Below are 16,128 nucleotides of genomic sequence, written 5' to 3'. Positions count from 1 at the left end.
ATGGATTGTTTTTTGGCAGCGTTGCGGCAAAGACGGATAATTAAAAAAGAAACCGCACGCCACATCGGCCATGAACACTGGCTTAGGACAGAACAGTATATATCAAATAATTCTAACGCTTTACGAAAATGGTGAGAAACTCATCAGACGAGAACGTATCTCGTAGGCTCACATTTTTGGGTAATGTGCCCCTTCAGAGCAGAGAGAGCCCCGGAGTGCAGAACTGCGGTGAATGCAGCCAGTTTATTTGATTCGTGCGGAGCGTACAGAAACACTGCTGTTTCCCTGAACAATGATAACTTTGCATGACTGGGTTAAGACCGCCGTTCCCACAATGAAAGTGAAATATTGCTCGGCGCTCAAGAGAATGTGGGCAGAAGTGACTTTATTTGACGACGTGACCTATGGTTTTCCCAGACTCTCCGCTCTGTGCCACTGTGTGAAAGCTGGGGAGGGCTGTGCCTCATTAAACACAGATTTCACAAGCCACATTTGTCACGGAAGGAGGCTGACATTATCTGTAAAAGATTGTGCTTTCATTTCTCATTTACACACAGACCACAAACATACTGGCCATATAAAGAGCACGAGTATTAGATTGTAACCCGCTACAATTCTGCATGAAGAATATACACCGTGCGTATTTGCTCTATTGCACACACAATAATTTGTTGATTTTAAATCCATTGTTACGTTCACGATCGACCGATCGAATTGTGCGTGTGAGAATTGTTTGTTCCAATTCTATGCTGTCGTATATGTAAATGTGCGGGGAGCGGTGGCACAGCGGTTTATTGCACCTTTCTGTGAACCTGGAAAGCTCGGAACGAATGACGGCCACGGCTAACGTCAGTGGCGAGCGAGAGGGGGAGCTGGTCCTGGAGTCTCCCACTTCGGAAGTGATTTGACAAAAGAGCCGATTACTATTATTACTGCAATGTTATTAGAAAATGGGATGCAGTTGTTACATTTTAGCAAATGGAGTAAATGCAGTGTCATAAATTAGACAGGACAGACACGAAGCAATGGAAAGATATATTTTGAACGTGTGATTACAATATACCACAAAAAGAGCTTTATGGCTCATCCGATTCCTCCAGTTTAGATAAAAATTCAGATTCTGACATATATAATATACATATAAATATTTGAGCAGGTAAGGCCCACTGAGCTATACAGCTCTTTTTCAGAAATGGCCTGGCCACAAACCAAAGCTCAACGGAAGTGCCTTATCATGTGGAAATGTATAGCAGCCGAATACTCTAAAGGCCGTGATGTTGATTATAAATGTAGAGGAAGGTAAAAAAAGCAGACCCAGAGAAAAATCCATGCGATGATGGGGAGAGAGACGCGCACACTCCAAATATACAGCAGGCGTCAAGGTCAGGATCGAACCCACGACCTGCATACCAGGCGAGGGAGATAACATCCTGCCACCACGGCACCCAATATAATACGACAGATGGCGGCACATGAGGAGGCCTTTGTGCAGCAGTGGGTAGATCATGGCCGATGAGATGATGAAACGCGTTATATTTTTTCTCGGTTACATCAATACGGTACGTTCATTTGTGTTCAACGTGTTTGGCAGGAGTGGAGTAAGCATATTATGATGTAAACCTAATTATCCTTTGATCAAAATTGGCAGCAGAAAAGAGAAAATTATTCGGAATGCAAAGAACTTGCTCAATGTGTGGGTTTGTGTTTGTGTGTCTGTCTGCCTCTTACAAGCGCCCTCTTGTGAAACAGCCACGGGGAGCGGTACTGTAGTGGTTAGTGCACTGCCTTACGAACCCGGCGACCCGGGTTTGATTCCCATTCACGGTCAACACCAGTGACGATTCTCTGAAACGGTCCTGGGCCTGCCTTAGGTCGACTCAGCCTCAAATGAGTATTTTCTGCCTGTGTGTAAACATCACCACGAGCGAGACAAAGGCGGCCTTGCGTGGTGCTGACCACCCACCCCCATAGTGTGCCACAGTGTCGGCTTTCATAGGTGCTGCTCGCTAACAGCACTTGCCCCAACAGTCTGGTCAGGCTATACGGGGAATCTTTGTCTTTGGTTTTGTCTGTCTGCCTCTTACAAGCGCCCTTTTATGCTTCAGCAATGAACATCACCCTCGCTGCTTTACTGTACATACAGTGAGGTGGCAAGGGCAGAGTTGCAGCCCTACGATTATTTTCTCGAGCCACTGCATGATGGTGGTCTGTCGTGTGGATCAACGGGCAACTGCCATAGGAATGTGCAATTTCCACCGCCCTCTCAGAGCCACCAACAACGACTAGCACCCGTCCCTCCCCCACGCTTCATTTAATCACAGGGTCACTCTGACTGTAGCACCTGAACGTAAGGAGGTGCAAAGCTCTCATTAACAAATTGCAACGTGTTCAATAATTCCATGGCACCAGCCTCAGAGTTGGCAAGCCGTGGGCTAGGGGGGGTACTCGAAACGGAGTCTGCCATACCTGGGGTTGCCACCTGTCCTGGGTTTCCCAGGACCGTGCTCCCGTTGAGGAGGCAGTCGTCCTGGAATTATGCGCTAGGCTTCCTGAGACATCGCAACTTCTGTCGTTGGTCAGTTGCGCGATGGTAATTATAATAACGACGCAGCACTCAAGACAGTGCGCTCGCATGTCACTCTCCCCAGCTCCAGCATTGCGAACAGAGATTCTTCTCTCCATCATGGGTTCCGGTTTTTTTTAACGCATCTCAAAGGTGGCAACCCTAGCCGTGCTGCCTTGGCTCATTACACCGGTGGGGCCCTGTTCTCACGGATGGTGCACACCGAGGGTCACCAACTGCTGGCCCCCCAGAGCTGGTAATCTGGCTGGCATTGCAACAAGCTCGGTTTGCTGTGGGTTGGCCCTATGAGTTGTAAGTACATTTCACCAAGCCCATGTGGCCTTCTAACATAGGGCTAGGGATAGCGGGGGTGGGCATATTATTATTTTTCGCGGTGCAGTCTACACCCTGCATGGCCGGCTGGCTCAGCGGTATATTTCGTGGCTCGCGGTTCGAAGGTTGTGGGTTACGTCATCATCATTAGCCGTGATCAAATCACACTGCTGGATGAACGCCTCTCCACTCCGCTGCGATGTAACAGTCCGGCCAGGGTAGCTCCTCCATGTTTTTCTCGGGTTGTACCGCCGGGAGCGTGCGGACCGAAACGTCGGACACCCTGCTGAACAACGCGCACCGCGACTACAAAGACGTAGGCAGCAGCATCAACCCGTCTCCTGCATGCACACGAGCTGATTTCAGCACTCCCTCTCCACGGTGGACGTGTCATGGCAACGTCCCCTCGTCACTCCGGAGCTGATTTAATGATCACCGCTCTGTGAAAAGTCGACGGGAGTTGTCCTCTTCCTGTACTCGTCCTGCCAAAGGAATGTGGAATATCCACCACAGACTCAGAGCTGTAAATTCGAGATGAACATCTTCCTTCGCTTTTCACATTATGATGTATTTTACTGGTTTTGTCAGTTATCAGCACGGCTGTCACATATGCGCAGGGTGATTCTCGAGTCTTGCCAAAGCACGGTAACCACTCTGTACAAGCACGTGAATACGCACACGCGGAGATCGCATCCACGCCAGTGGAGCATGAATCTAGGCCGGCGTCTTTATAGATTGACTCCGCTGAGACTTTCAGCGCACCTGGCGTAGGGCAACAGCACTAGAAGGTGAAGACAAGGATTGGTCTTGGCCCATTGGACTTTGGTTCCGCCAAGCCTGGAGGTAGTTTCACTCTGCCGACGTTTCATAGGCTCTTGCTTGACGGCTTCATGTGCCAACAGTCTACGGAGGCTGTCAGAATCATGGGAGTACAAAATTCTCCCATTAATTACGTATTATGAGAATGAAAAGGAGATTGTAATTTAGATTTGATCAGGATGCCTTTTAAAATTCTCGTAGGTGACAAAAATTTCACTTGGGTATATTTGGCTTGTCTCTCTTATTTTTTTTCTGCATGGGCTCTCACCAACAATTAAAATTTACAGAGGCCTCACTTGATCGTAACCACAAGGGCGGCCGTCATAAACGCAGACATGTGTTTTGCCTGCTGCCGTGCTGAAGGTTTGAAGGACAAGATCCCTGTTTCCCGTAATTATATAACGTGTCATTCTGTGCCAGGGCTGCCATTGCCCTGCCAAATGAGGATGCACAGCTCCCCAACACAAAGGAAGTCCATCACTTACTCCCCATCTGTGGATGTGATGTTCCATCTCTGTCTTAAGTGTTGGGAATATGTTATTAACGGAACCATTGTAATTTCCTCCGAGATGGAGTAACCTTCAGGCTTGCGGCAATGGCCATTTTTGGAGCAACGGTTCTCATAAAAGTCACGACTTGAAGATAATTAGAGCCATCACAGAATAGTAACTGCACCCAGTTGTGCCTCTCTGAATGACTGCGCTGTTATGCCTGTGATAGCCGCCAACAGAGAGAAGAAAAAAAAATACCGCGTGACCTCAGAAAACTGGCCGCTGGTTTTGGACAAATGTACGATTATTGAGACGTTTTCTAAAAAGGTTTTCATATCCCCCACGTTGCATTGTAGCCGGTGGCCGTACCGTCGTTTTCCATCGAATGTAAACGGTGAGATTTTTGTTTTTCGCGTCGCACCATTTGTACTCCAATGTCAAAGCTTATTTTTTTTAACTGATGAGCAAAGTTTAAAAAGGATGTCCATGCATCACACGGAAGTGAGTGTTTACCCTGCGCAAGGAGAAGAGAGAAAAACGAAAACCAATCCCCCAGGAGTACACAGCCGTTGTTTCCCCAATGCTGTGCTGTGTATAGAGAGAGCCAGATTAATTAAGAGTACGGCCCGGGGCACAGCTGGATCGGGAGGCCTCTTGGGAAGCCGGATGCGTGACCGTGACCGAGATTCTGACACTAGCACGAGCCCTGGGGGCGGCTGGCACTCAGCTGTGATCTGCTTGTTTAATATCGCAGCACCGGGCGCAAGCTCACGCTGTTCGCATGGGGCATCCAGCCTTAACTCTTGCGGGGGCCGTGCCCACGAACTGAGCAGTTCGTTCTTTTGAGCACGTCGCTGCCCAAAAGGCCAAAGCCAGAGCCTTTCAAATGCCACCGTAATTATCGAAGCCGCTCTTCCCGATGGTTGATGTTTGGACGCGCTCCCGTTTAATCTGCTTCGGTGTTCTTTTCGGGTAGATATGACCTCGCGTATACGGAGTTTAGCACTCGTCTGTATCGCGATCTGATTTGGCCTAGGTTTAAAGCGACCCAAGTAACCAGTTGAGTGTGAAACGCGCGAAAGCGCGTGCTTCGCTTAAAAGAATTACGGATCATAAACATCGCGTGAAATTAAAACAATTGTGTTGGCCCGACGTGTTAACTCGTAAACCTGTCCCTGCGATCCATAACCGCACCTTGCTCACTGCCCTAGGCTCTTGCGCACCTACTGCCTTGCGAATGGCAGGGCTGACTAATGGGACCTCCTACTGCGTACGTTTCCGCACCTGCGCTCTTCGCTTTTGTTTTTTTCGGATTGTGCCGTGCATGCGCGTTTTTTTTCGACAATGTTTCGCTGCATGCGCCGGGAGCGTCTCCCGGAGAACTGAGAGCTCCCGTGGCGAACAACGCGCCTGCACAACCGACGAACAACACGCGCGGGCACAACCGGCAAACGCATCGGAGAGCTGTGGGGGGACGATGTCTTCACGTGTGGAGCCCCACCGGTCCGTGCCGTGGGCTCTAAACAACAGCTGGCCGTGCTGTGCCCACAGGTGCGCAAGGAGTACAGCAAGTGCCTCCGCCACTCGGACTGCTGCGGGGGATGGGGTGGAGACTCTTCCTACAACTCGAGCAAGAACACCAACTCCAGGAACAGCACACGCTACTCGCCAAACTCGCAGGTCCGTCCCCGGTGCGGTGTGTAAACAACGCCACGAGGGGGACAAAGGCGGTCGGGGGTGGTGCTGGCGCCTTGATAGGCGCTACTCGCTAACAGCACTTGCCCCAAGAATCTGTTTAGGCTATGCAAGGGGGATCTTTGTCTTTGTACGCGTGTGTACACACGTGTGCGAACGCTTCCTCGCAAGGCCACCCACGAGGTCACACGCGTGGTTATACCCCGTGCCCGTGGTGCGCCCAATCCATCCGGGTGGTGCTGTGGATGAGCACGTGACCCTCGATCGGAAGTGACTTGAGATTAAATTCTGGTCGAGGGTCGAATTGGCCAAGCGTCCCTGCACTTCCGCTTTGTGCGGAGGGCGCCATTGGGTGCTCTATCCGGAGAGACTTGTTCCGGCACTAGAAATGTGGAATTTAGCACGTACATTTTTGGATATACTCAAGATCCAAGGTCTTGCAGCTTAGGCAGCCAACTGCTCAACACGTGGCCTTAACCGAAGACCACACCGGCAAATGTGGACCTAGAAACACTGCTAAGGCACGGAGGCACGCTGTGTCTTACGCAACCCTGAAAATTGCATGTTGCGATTTGAGTCATGATGAAAGGATGTCTAACGCTCCATAGATTCGACATCAGCGATGTCAAATCATTACCATCTGCTCATCAGGCTCAACACATATTTATCTAACCTCAACTGTATACAAATAAAATGTCCACGGCTTTGGACACATCACCTTGAGACGTAGTCGCACGTAGACGCGACTGCCCGAGTCCAAATGTGTATTTTGTAAATAGTATTATGGGATTGGTTTAATGGTTCACATGTATAGAAGTGTCCTTCTGGCGAGACAAAACAGAGCGCGTGTGTCATTGAGCGGAGCGCGGAGTCGCGGGCCGAGGGCGACTGCTGACGCGCGGTGATGGTTGCGTGCGGTGTAGAGCCGCATTCGGAGGATGTGGAATGACACGGTACGCAAGCAGACCGAGTCCTCCTTCATCTCCGGGGACATCAACAGCAGCTCCACTCTGAACCGGGGTGAGGGCGGCACGCACGCACACGTACGCACACACTCGACCGTGTCTGTCCAGTGCTCGACGAATACGTGACAAGGTCGCACCCATCACACGCAAAGTTATTGCACACAGTTGAACCACTATACCTTGCTAATTTCATCACGCTAACTCTCGGGCATCCTCGCAGCGGCTTTTCGCGAGCCACTGAACAAAGACGGCCACCGCATTGTGGGCTTTCAGATGCTCTTCTGCGGCCGTCTGGAATGCTCTTCCTTCCGATATTAGGAAGCCACTAGAGCTATGCACCTTGAAATGTAGATTAAAAACTCGTTTTCTCAGAATTGCTTTTTGTGTTTAGTTTGTGGTCCTTCCCCTGTACCTCCGATTAGCGCGGTTGGCTACGTACGGTGCGAGAGAAGTTCAACATCCACACACAAGCACATTCGACCATACGCACACTCAGCTATACCTAGTGCAGCATGTCACCCACTGTACGACCTTGCATACAAAGATAAGTGACAAAGACGGCCCATATAGCCTTCAACAGACTGTTTGGGCAAGTGCTGTTTGCGAACATTTATTAAAACCGGCACAGCACACGAGGGGCTGGGTGGCCAGCATCACACCCGGGTGCCTTTATCTCCCAATGCTGATGCTTATACAGCACACCAGTTCCTCAATTAAGCCTGAGTCCACCTAGGGGAAGCCCACAACTCGGTCAGATATCACCATTGTTGGTTGTGAGCAGAAATAAAATTCGGGTCACCAGGTTTGTAGAGCATTGCACTTTACACTGCACTACCGCTCCCCATACACACACAAAAGACAAATACAAAGATCCCCCATATAGCCTTAATAGCACAGCGCGCTAACTGTGGCACTACCACTCCCACACACACACGCATGCGCGTACACACACATTTAGACCCTTCGACATACATGCATTTGTATGGGCAGTTTATCCACGCTTATATCCTACTGAGGTGAGTAAATCATGCAGCCAGGCAAGAAGGCACACATGCATGCATTTATTTCATCAACGGTAGCTTCACTCTCATCTGGGATTACTGAAGTGAAGCATGCAAGCACACATGCACACACTTACACAAATAAACGCCTGTATATTTGTAGTTTTCATGTCTCTCCCCGTGGTCGCCTGGATTTTTCTCCGGGCCCTCTGATTTTTCCCTCCACATTGAAAAAAAACATGCGTTTAGAGTTTTTGGCTCTATAAATGTACACATGATGAGCCACTTCACTGGGCTATCATTTGTGATAGCCAGGTCGCTACTGAAAAAGAGCTAAATAGCTCAGTGGGCCTTATCTGGTAAAATAAAAAGAGTGTAGTTTAGTTTAGCACAGGTGCACACAGGCAACACAAGCAGACACGTGAATACACGAAGTGGTGAAGGAGCAGCCCCCCTGAAACTTCTCGCCAATGCCACTGCTGCTAGAAGGGGCCTCCACTCTCCGGAGCTCTGGAGAGCCCCACTAAAGAGTCTTTTGGCCTACGCTGGCCTGACGTCTTGGAAGAGGTGGGCGTACCCACACTGCACCCCGCCGCACGCAGCCTGCCACTCGACTAACTGTGGTGAAACCCACAATTGCTTTGTTATGGGTCAGACAGAGCCAATCAAAGTAAGTCGTCACGTGGGCAAATATGCCAATTTCTTCAACAAATTGAAATGTCAAGGAAGCAATACATTTTTGTACAAAATTGAGCAGAAACCAATTAATGTAGAAAAGTCGAGAAACATTGGCTTTTGCGATTCAGCATTCCGCATTGCTGAAAACCCAAATCAATTAGAATGTTTTCTCACTTGACAATTTACTTTGATTGGCTGTGTCGGGTGGTGGAGGGTTTGGGTTTTATAAAACGCGTTATACCTACACGCTTGAACTCAAGAGCAACTGATTTTTTATTGTAATAATGTGGTGAACCCGTTTATGCTTCTGGGTGGACATAGGTGGGGGAATTACAAAAATCGTGGCACTCTTGTTGTCCCCCTTGTCGTCACCTGCCACGCCAGGTGGCTGAACTGACGACCCTCTGGCCTGCAAGTCCCCACTGCGCTAACCGTCACACCGCGGTGGCTCCCTACGCACGATGACGTGCGATCGCGAGATTTATTCGGCTTAAACCGCTTTTGGCTTAATGTTGGCCTTCGGCTACGAGGATTCGCCCGTACAAACATAACACGGCCGTCAGCTGCAGGGAAAGGGAAACGGGCGCGCGGTGTACTGCGCCGAAGCTCGGATGTACTGTACGGGCAACACAAACGTGGAAATGGGATGGGGGGAAGGATGAGAGTAATTAGGGCGTGCGGGGAGGGAGGGAGGATGGATCGCAACTGCAAGGGATCGTGGTCCGTTGTGTCAACGCGGAAAGGCATTCATCCAACAGCGAATCGGAAATGATTAATGATGGTGATGGGCGTAGAGGAGTAGCGTGGGAGCGTAATGTCCGCGCGGTTGCACACGCGGACATTTTTCCCAAGCCGACGATGCACATCTCCGCACCAAACACTGGAAGTGGTCAATTTAATGGATTCACTTCATGAACTATATTTTCACACGGACGAGGCAAGAGTGATTTCTTTTTTACGTGTTAATGTTTCACTTTTTCCCGTACAAGCGCCGTTGCGGGTAACTCGAACGTCAAAGCCGTCCCCAACCCGAGTGAGTGACGGAGCGATGCTTATCTTCATTGGGGGGCCATGAGCCAGCGATGGTAATTCTACATTCCTATGATGGGGGGCCAAGTCCTTTACATAGAACAAGCTCTAATTGGAATTGCCACGAAGATTGCAGCTTTATAACACTGTGGGTCTAGTGCTCGGACCACAGCATCACCAAGGCACTGAATAAACATGGAACGTTCGGCCAATATTGGGCCAACTTTTGACCAAGCTTCGGCCAACATTGGTCTAACGGTTCCTACCACATGCACATCTTTACTGGGCAGGTTCTGCACACCAAAAAAAGAGTGTATTCCTTCGTGTGTTCATCTATATTTAAGTACATGTAACGCCCATTTTTGTCGATAAGGCCCGCCCTCCCCACGTGAGGTTTGTGGGGGGGATTGGACCGTACTTCACCACGCTGGTCAGTGCGGGTTGAAGAAGGCGAGGAGCACGGATAGGGAATTCAATTTGCTGCTCTGGCCTCTACTGGCGACCGCGTAGGCCCTGTGAGCCCGTGGCAACCTGTTTGTGCAATGGTGGTCACCGATCCAGGCACTATCCAGGATCAAGCCTGCTTAGCTGATGAGAGCTTATGAGTGCAGGTGCATTCCAGGTGATTTGTATCACATGGTCACAACTGATATAGTTTCAATGACATGCCTATACAGTGCATCTGATGCAGAGATGATAGTTTATGAATGTCACCCTAAAAAATCATTGAAAGTTCTCAAATTGCTGCCATGATAGTCTGCAAGATTCCCACAACCATACGTTTACAGGTATTTCCAGCTGCATCCTTTGTCAATTGTCTCAGAAATACATCGGTCGCTCAGTGGATAAATTCAACTGGGCACGACGAAATTGCGGTGTCACTCCGCCCATGCCGTGAATCCACATACCGTGAAAAACAACGCGCATGAGCAGTGGGTAGGTGAATATTTCCACGGATTGCTTTACAAAGTCACCGTGCGTTTGGCACGAGGCCCACTTGCTGGAGAACTTCTTCGCGTTTACGTAAAACGCCGCTCGAATGCAAAATCAATCGCCACCGATTTTATGACGACAAAGCAAAGGGAAGTGCCACAAAACTACTGTTCGGCTCTGCTGCCACGTGAAAGATGTAAACTTTCATGAGAGAGTGGCGAAGCTGTGCTCAGAAATGTAATTGGACGTTTTTTGATGGCCTTACATAACCGCTGTCGCCATCTCCCTTGATTCGCGCTCCTTGTCCGTCTGTCTTTCATGTCGGCTGCCGCCACGCTCGTGAAGCCCCTCTGCTGTTTTCCCGCGCTCCTGATGAGCAGGTCACAGGGGCGCTGCGCACAGCCCGTAAATAATTTCCCATATAAACACCACACGTTTGCACCGGCTCACTGCCTGGCTGCCTCCAGCTTGTCTGTGGTTCCTCAGCGATTGTAAGATGCAATTTGCATAAACGATGCTGTATAGAACCAAACGTCACGATTAGTACACATTATATCCTGAAAATTGTGTTCATTCTCAAAATGCGACTTCTTCTCTTTGCAAGTCATTGGCGACCGAGCTGAGAATTTGCCAGAGTCGATGGTGGGCGGTCGAAGCCCCAGCATTCGAACCCCAGTCTCTCATCGGTGCCGGCTCAAGTGCCCTATGACCCCTGAGCCACCCAGCCACCTCCGGTCACAATGCTTCGATGAGATTTATCAACGGATTTGTGCTGTCTCACATCTCTCAGATAAAAGGAAGGCACAACCTGCATTTCAAAAAGATCTTATATTTCAGATTGAGAAATGAGATCCCTACGCTTGACAGCTCAGTTTAATCACGGGATGGTTCAAACCCAGGCTCGACCTCAAGATCTCACGTATGTATGGTGAACTTCTTTCACACTATACGTAGCCAACCGTGCTAATCGGAGGTGCTCTTACATGGTGCTAGTTCCCTGTGCTACGCAGCTATGTCCTCTTTCAAACGATATCTAATTCATACAAGCATTACACGAGCTCTGCCTTACAATACGATAAAAACGAGAGTTAAATACTACAACCAAGTCACCTTGGATACACTCATCAAATCTCGGAAGCTTAGCAGGGTTGAGTCTGAAGATTCGTACTTGAATTGGTGACTGCCAGGGCTTGTCAGGTGTTGTAGGTGTGGTCTATAAGGTGACCAGAAGAAGTGTCCACCTCCTCTCTGATAGGACTGTGACATACAAATGCAAGCCGAGATGTGATAGAATCATCATCGCCTTGCCCAGCTCCTCTTGACATTGCCAGCCATTGCCGCTTCTCGGTCAAATAAATACTCACCGCGCCCCCATGTTCTCTGGACGTGCGGTGCGTGAAGCTCACATGCAGCATGCGAATCGCAGTGTGTGAATCTCACGTGCGGCGCGTGAATCTCACGTGCGGCGTGTGAATCTCACGTGCGGTGTGTGAATCTCACGTGCGGCGTGTGAATCTCACAAGTGCACGCGAATCTCATGAGTGGCGTGCGAATCTCACGTGCGGCGTGTGAATCTCACGTGCGGCGTGTGAATCTCACGTGCGGCGTGTGAATCTCACGAGCGGCACGTGAATCTCACGAGTGGCGCGTGAATCTCACGTGCGGCGCGTGAATCTCACGAGCGGCACGCGAATCTCACGAGTGGCGTGCGAATCTCACGAGTGGCGCGTCAATCTCACGTGCGGCATGTGAGTCTCACGTGCGGCGCGTGAATCTCACGTGTGGTGTGTGAATCTCACGAGCGACGCGTGAATCTCACGAGTGGCGCGTGAATCTCACGAGTGCACGCGAATCTCACGAGCGGCGCGTGAATCTCACGAGCGGCGTGTGAATCTCACGTGCGGCGTGTAAATCTCACGAGTGCACGCGAATCTCACGAGCAGCGTGTGAATCTCACGTGCGGCGTGTGAATCTCACGTGCGGCGTGTAAATCTCACGAGTGCACGCGAATCTCACGAGCAGCGTGTGAATCTCACGTGCGGCGTGTGAATCTCACGTGCGGCGTGTGAATCTCACGTGCGGCCCACGAATCTCACGTGCGGCGTGTTCGCACGGACATTTGCTTTGTCGACGCAACTAACACCAATCGCTTTCTCTAATGAGCGCGACACATTTGGCGCATCCTCCAATGGCACACTTTGCGTAGCCTGTGTGGTTTTTGCCGCCGGGATGCGGGCCGCACGATCGCTCGTCGATATGATGATCGGACGTCTGCGACGAAACGTTTTCCCTTTGTTTGCTTCCTTTCCGCTCGGCCTTTGGTGTGTGGCTTAATTCACGATGGCCAATAATTTTCGGCCCCTCTTTCCCCCACCCCCCCCTGTTTTCTTCTATTTATTGTCTCCTTTGTTCTGTCCTCGTTTAAACCCAGCCGGGTTTCTGTTGGAGACAAAAAAAGAGACGTTTAGTCTCAAAGGGGCCTGGTCATAAAGGTCATCCTGTATAACTTCAAGGGGCTGGAAGGTTGCAGACTTAGCGTATATTGTCACAGGAAAACAACTTGGTGTTTCGGAATAATGTGATTCCTGGTTTACAGAAATGGCATTGTATGACGACAATAAGACAACCTGATGAATGTATTCTTTAATATAAGGTTTCAGTCGTGAAAGTCATTGGCTTTGGGAGTTCACCTTCATGATGATGATGAAAACAAACATGGTTATTCTATACCAGGTTAGTCTTATTAGGAATAATCAGCATAACAGCACTGCTAAATTATGGCCCTCTCTACACAATATGTTAACTCCAAAAAGAGGAGAAATCAGGACTGAATAAAGGCTTGCAAAACAGGGCAACGTTCTTCCCAAATGAGTGGGAATCCTCTTAAACTGTAGTAAAGTTTTGTATGCCTCCATCCTGGGAAATATGTTCCATTTTGGCATTGTTTGGATGTACTGTATCTGATGGCGCAAGCCTGTGGTCAGATCTGTCATCGGTGAGTCACGGCACGTGCACACTTGTCCCTCCAAACGACGCTCGTGCTAATCGAGTGCTAACCCAGCAAACGTGTGCAATCGTGTTCTCACGCGGTCATTGGTGGCCCGTAGGGTTACAACCAACGCATCCATCAAAACGCGTCCATCAAAATCTATTTTACCTTTGGCTTGATGATTAAAAAAAAATGTGGATACTATTCCTGGGGGTAAATATTTTGGTCAAAATTTGTAGAAAAAATATTTTATAATTACCGAAAAAGATAAAAAATACCCAAATGTACATAATATGATGTAAGTTAATACAGAGTACTCGGCAGATATGGTGGCAGAGATTGCGTTTCGAGAGGGTCGTAGAGTGTATAGTACGGCGATGTTGTCACAGTGCGTTGTCACGTTTTGTACGTCGCCCATACTACGGCGGTCTTCATCTTTTTCCAAACGTTATGGCGAATCAGCGCATTTTAAACCGAATTACGTTCCCTTATCCGTTGGCGACGTCATCGTGAAACGACAACGTAAATAGCAGCAACGCACATCTTTGAATAACTGCCAAATCGCTCTCCGTGGTACTAACGTTAAAAAAACGCTACTTTTTCAAATTTTCTTGCTGTGGTTTTCACACCTGATGATCATTGCTTGTGTTGCAGTCGAAACGTCGTGATAATTTTATTGTTTTATATTTTTATTATTTTATTGTTTCCCTTCTACGTGACTTTACCGAAAGAAACAAGAATATAGCAGCAACGCAATTGGAGGACTTATTTAAGATGTCACGGATAAAGATGTGTGTTGAATGAGAATTTATACATTTGTGTAATTTGAATGTAATTGGTTTACCTAACCCTTGCAGCCACTGACTCTCCAGGCAATTTGTTACCCGCCACAAGTCGCGACAATTCATTGTGTCACGGGGAGGGGAAATCATCGCCGGCCGAGCGACCAGACAGAAACCACCAACCCAGCAAACCTTGAGAGCTTTGCTGTAATAGCGGCTGGACACCTGGGATTCGAACCACCGCCGAGTATATCCGACGTGCACATGAGGCCACCCCCCCCTCCCCCCCGATCCTGCCAACCGCCTACAAAATTACTTTTTAAAAATCTGTATTGTAAACTGCATCAGAGATGAGCAGCGTAGCGTGAACTGGTTAGAGGTCACGCTTACACTCTTCGTATAATTGGACCACCGCAGTGGTCTGAAGTTGGACAGGTGCCACCAGGAATCATTTAAATTAGACTTTTAAAAGTGAAAGACAGTGCTCAGATTTCTGGTTTCGAATCCTAAAAGTTGCCTGTGATCAAACTGGGCCCTCAAGTGAGTTGTTGATCTCAGCCTCGGGCACTTGACTGCGTAGATAAACGTATCACCTTCGGTTTTCCACTTAAATTTGGTTAAATTCCAGCCCTGTGAATTAAAACATCGCGTTGACTTTTATGTGAAAAACATAACTCTCGTATGCAGAGCGAGTGGAAAAGTTATACCTTCTGTGTGGACTTAGAGGTCACTGGAACGGTTCTCAGAGGTAGCTCTGCGATATCTACTTCCCGGTGGGCCGCTCTCTTAACACCACCGGTGGCACTGCTCTGCGAGGGATCCAAATCGAGACTTGGTCTCGAGGCGCGACGCCGATAGCACGAATTGGAATAAAGCTGTGAAAAAATAATGACCAAATATGTCACGAGGTGAAAGCCATCGGCCTCGGAGGCCATCTGCCCACCTCGCTCTCTGCACTGCTGTCCTTGCCTTGCTGTGAGTGCACGCTTCTCTCCTCTGTGTCCTCTGTGTCCTCTGTTCTGCTGTCCCCGGGGCTTTCTCCACGGTGCTCTCTTCTGCCGCCGGCCTGCCGTACAGGCCTGGTGGGTAACCAGCTTCTCAGCAACTCCCTGCTGCGCCCGCATGGCTCTAACAACCTGTATAACACGCTGCTGGCCGACACGGTGGTGTGTAACGCGCCGGCCACCGGCCTCTACCGCAAGTCACCAGGTGGGAGGCCCAGCGGACTGCCCTCCACCCACCCACCGCGCACTGTTCCTTATACCCTTCTCCCACGGGAGGGGGCATCGTGGGTTTGACAGGGTGAAGGTACACGAGTGATAACACGAGGTGAACGCGGCTCTAACCGCCGCGCGAGTTTTTCGCAGTTGCGCCTTGCGTATGTACGTTTAACTTCTTTCGCATCGTACGTAGCGAACCGCGCTAATCGGAGGCTGCCCGATGTGCTTCCGCGTTGCACCGCGTGCTGCTCGGCACGGCGTCGGTTCGGTTGCCGACAAAGCTCCCAGCACGTGGGGCGAAATGGCGGACGTCTTGCCGGATGACGCATCGTACAAGCCGAGAGCGCGCCGGAGAGCTGAACAAAGGGTCTTTGTTCAGATTGGTGGCTCCACGGCGCCAAAGAGAGGAGCCTGCAAGGTCAATCTGGGATTTATAGCCTCGTGTGATAACGCGTGCAGGTGGATGAATTGATATGAATGTGAAGGCTACATGTGATAATGCTGCTGCTGCTGATGGTGATGACCCAGTGTCTCCAAGAGAACAGATCTCCTGAGACGCTGCATAGGCTGCATGTGCCTGTCTGGAGAAAGCGCTTACTAAGCTTCTGCCAGTGCATTCCATTCAGTTGT

The 16,128-nt window shown here is 49.6% G+C and overlaps 1 protein-coding gene across 14 annotated transcripts in view; it reads left to right on the top strand.

The window, feature by feature from the left end:
• LOC116951953 (adhesion G protein-coupled receptor L2-like) overlaps positions 1-16,128 on the top strand; it is a 350,495-nt gene that overhangs the window by 325,565 nt on the left and 8,802 nt on the right. For 7 of the 14 annotated variants that reach the window (XM_032970874.2, XM_032970862.2, XM_032970863.2 and 4 more), the window contains 3 exons: positions 5,758-5,886; positions 6,825-6,921; positions 15,356-15,487. In XM_032970874.2, the coding sequence (XP_032826765.1) occupies positions 5,758-5,886; positions 6,825-6,921; positions 15,356-15,487 (358 nt within the window). The remainder of the gene's footprint in view (positions 1-5,757; positions 5,887-6,824; positions 6,922-15,355; positions 15,488-16,128) is intronic. The other 7 variants (XM_032970875.2, XM_032970867.2, XM_032970866.2 and 4 more) reach the window with 1 other exon arrangement.

Source organism: Petromyzon marinus, chromosome 44 (assembly GCF_048934315.1).
Source record: "Petromyzon marinus isolate PM22_M1 ecotype Great Lakes invasive population chromosome 44, UKy_Petmar_22M1.pri1.0, whole genome shotgun sequence".
NCBI classification, from domain to species: domain Eukaryota; kingdom Metazoa; phylum Chordata; class Hyperoartia; order Petromyzontiformes; family Petromyzontidae; genus Petromyzon; species Petromyzon marinus.
The sequence above is the reverse complement of the archived record's forward strand: the minus strand, read 5'-3'. Positions and strand labels throughout refer to the sequence as shown.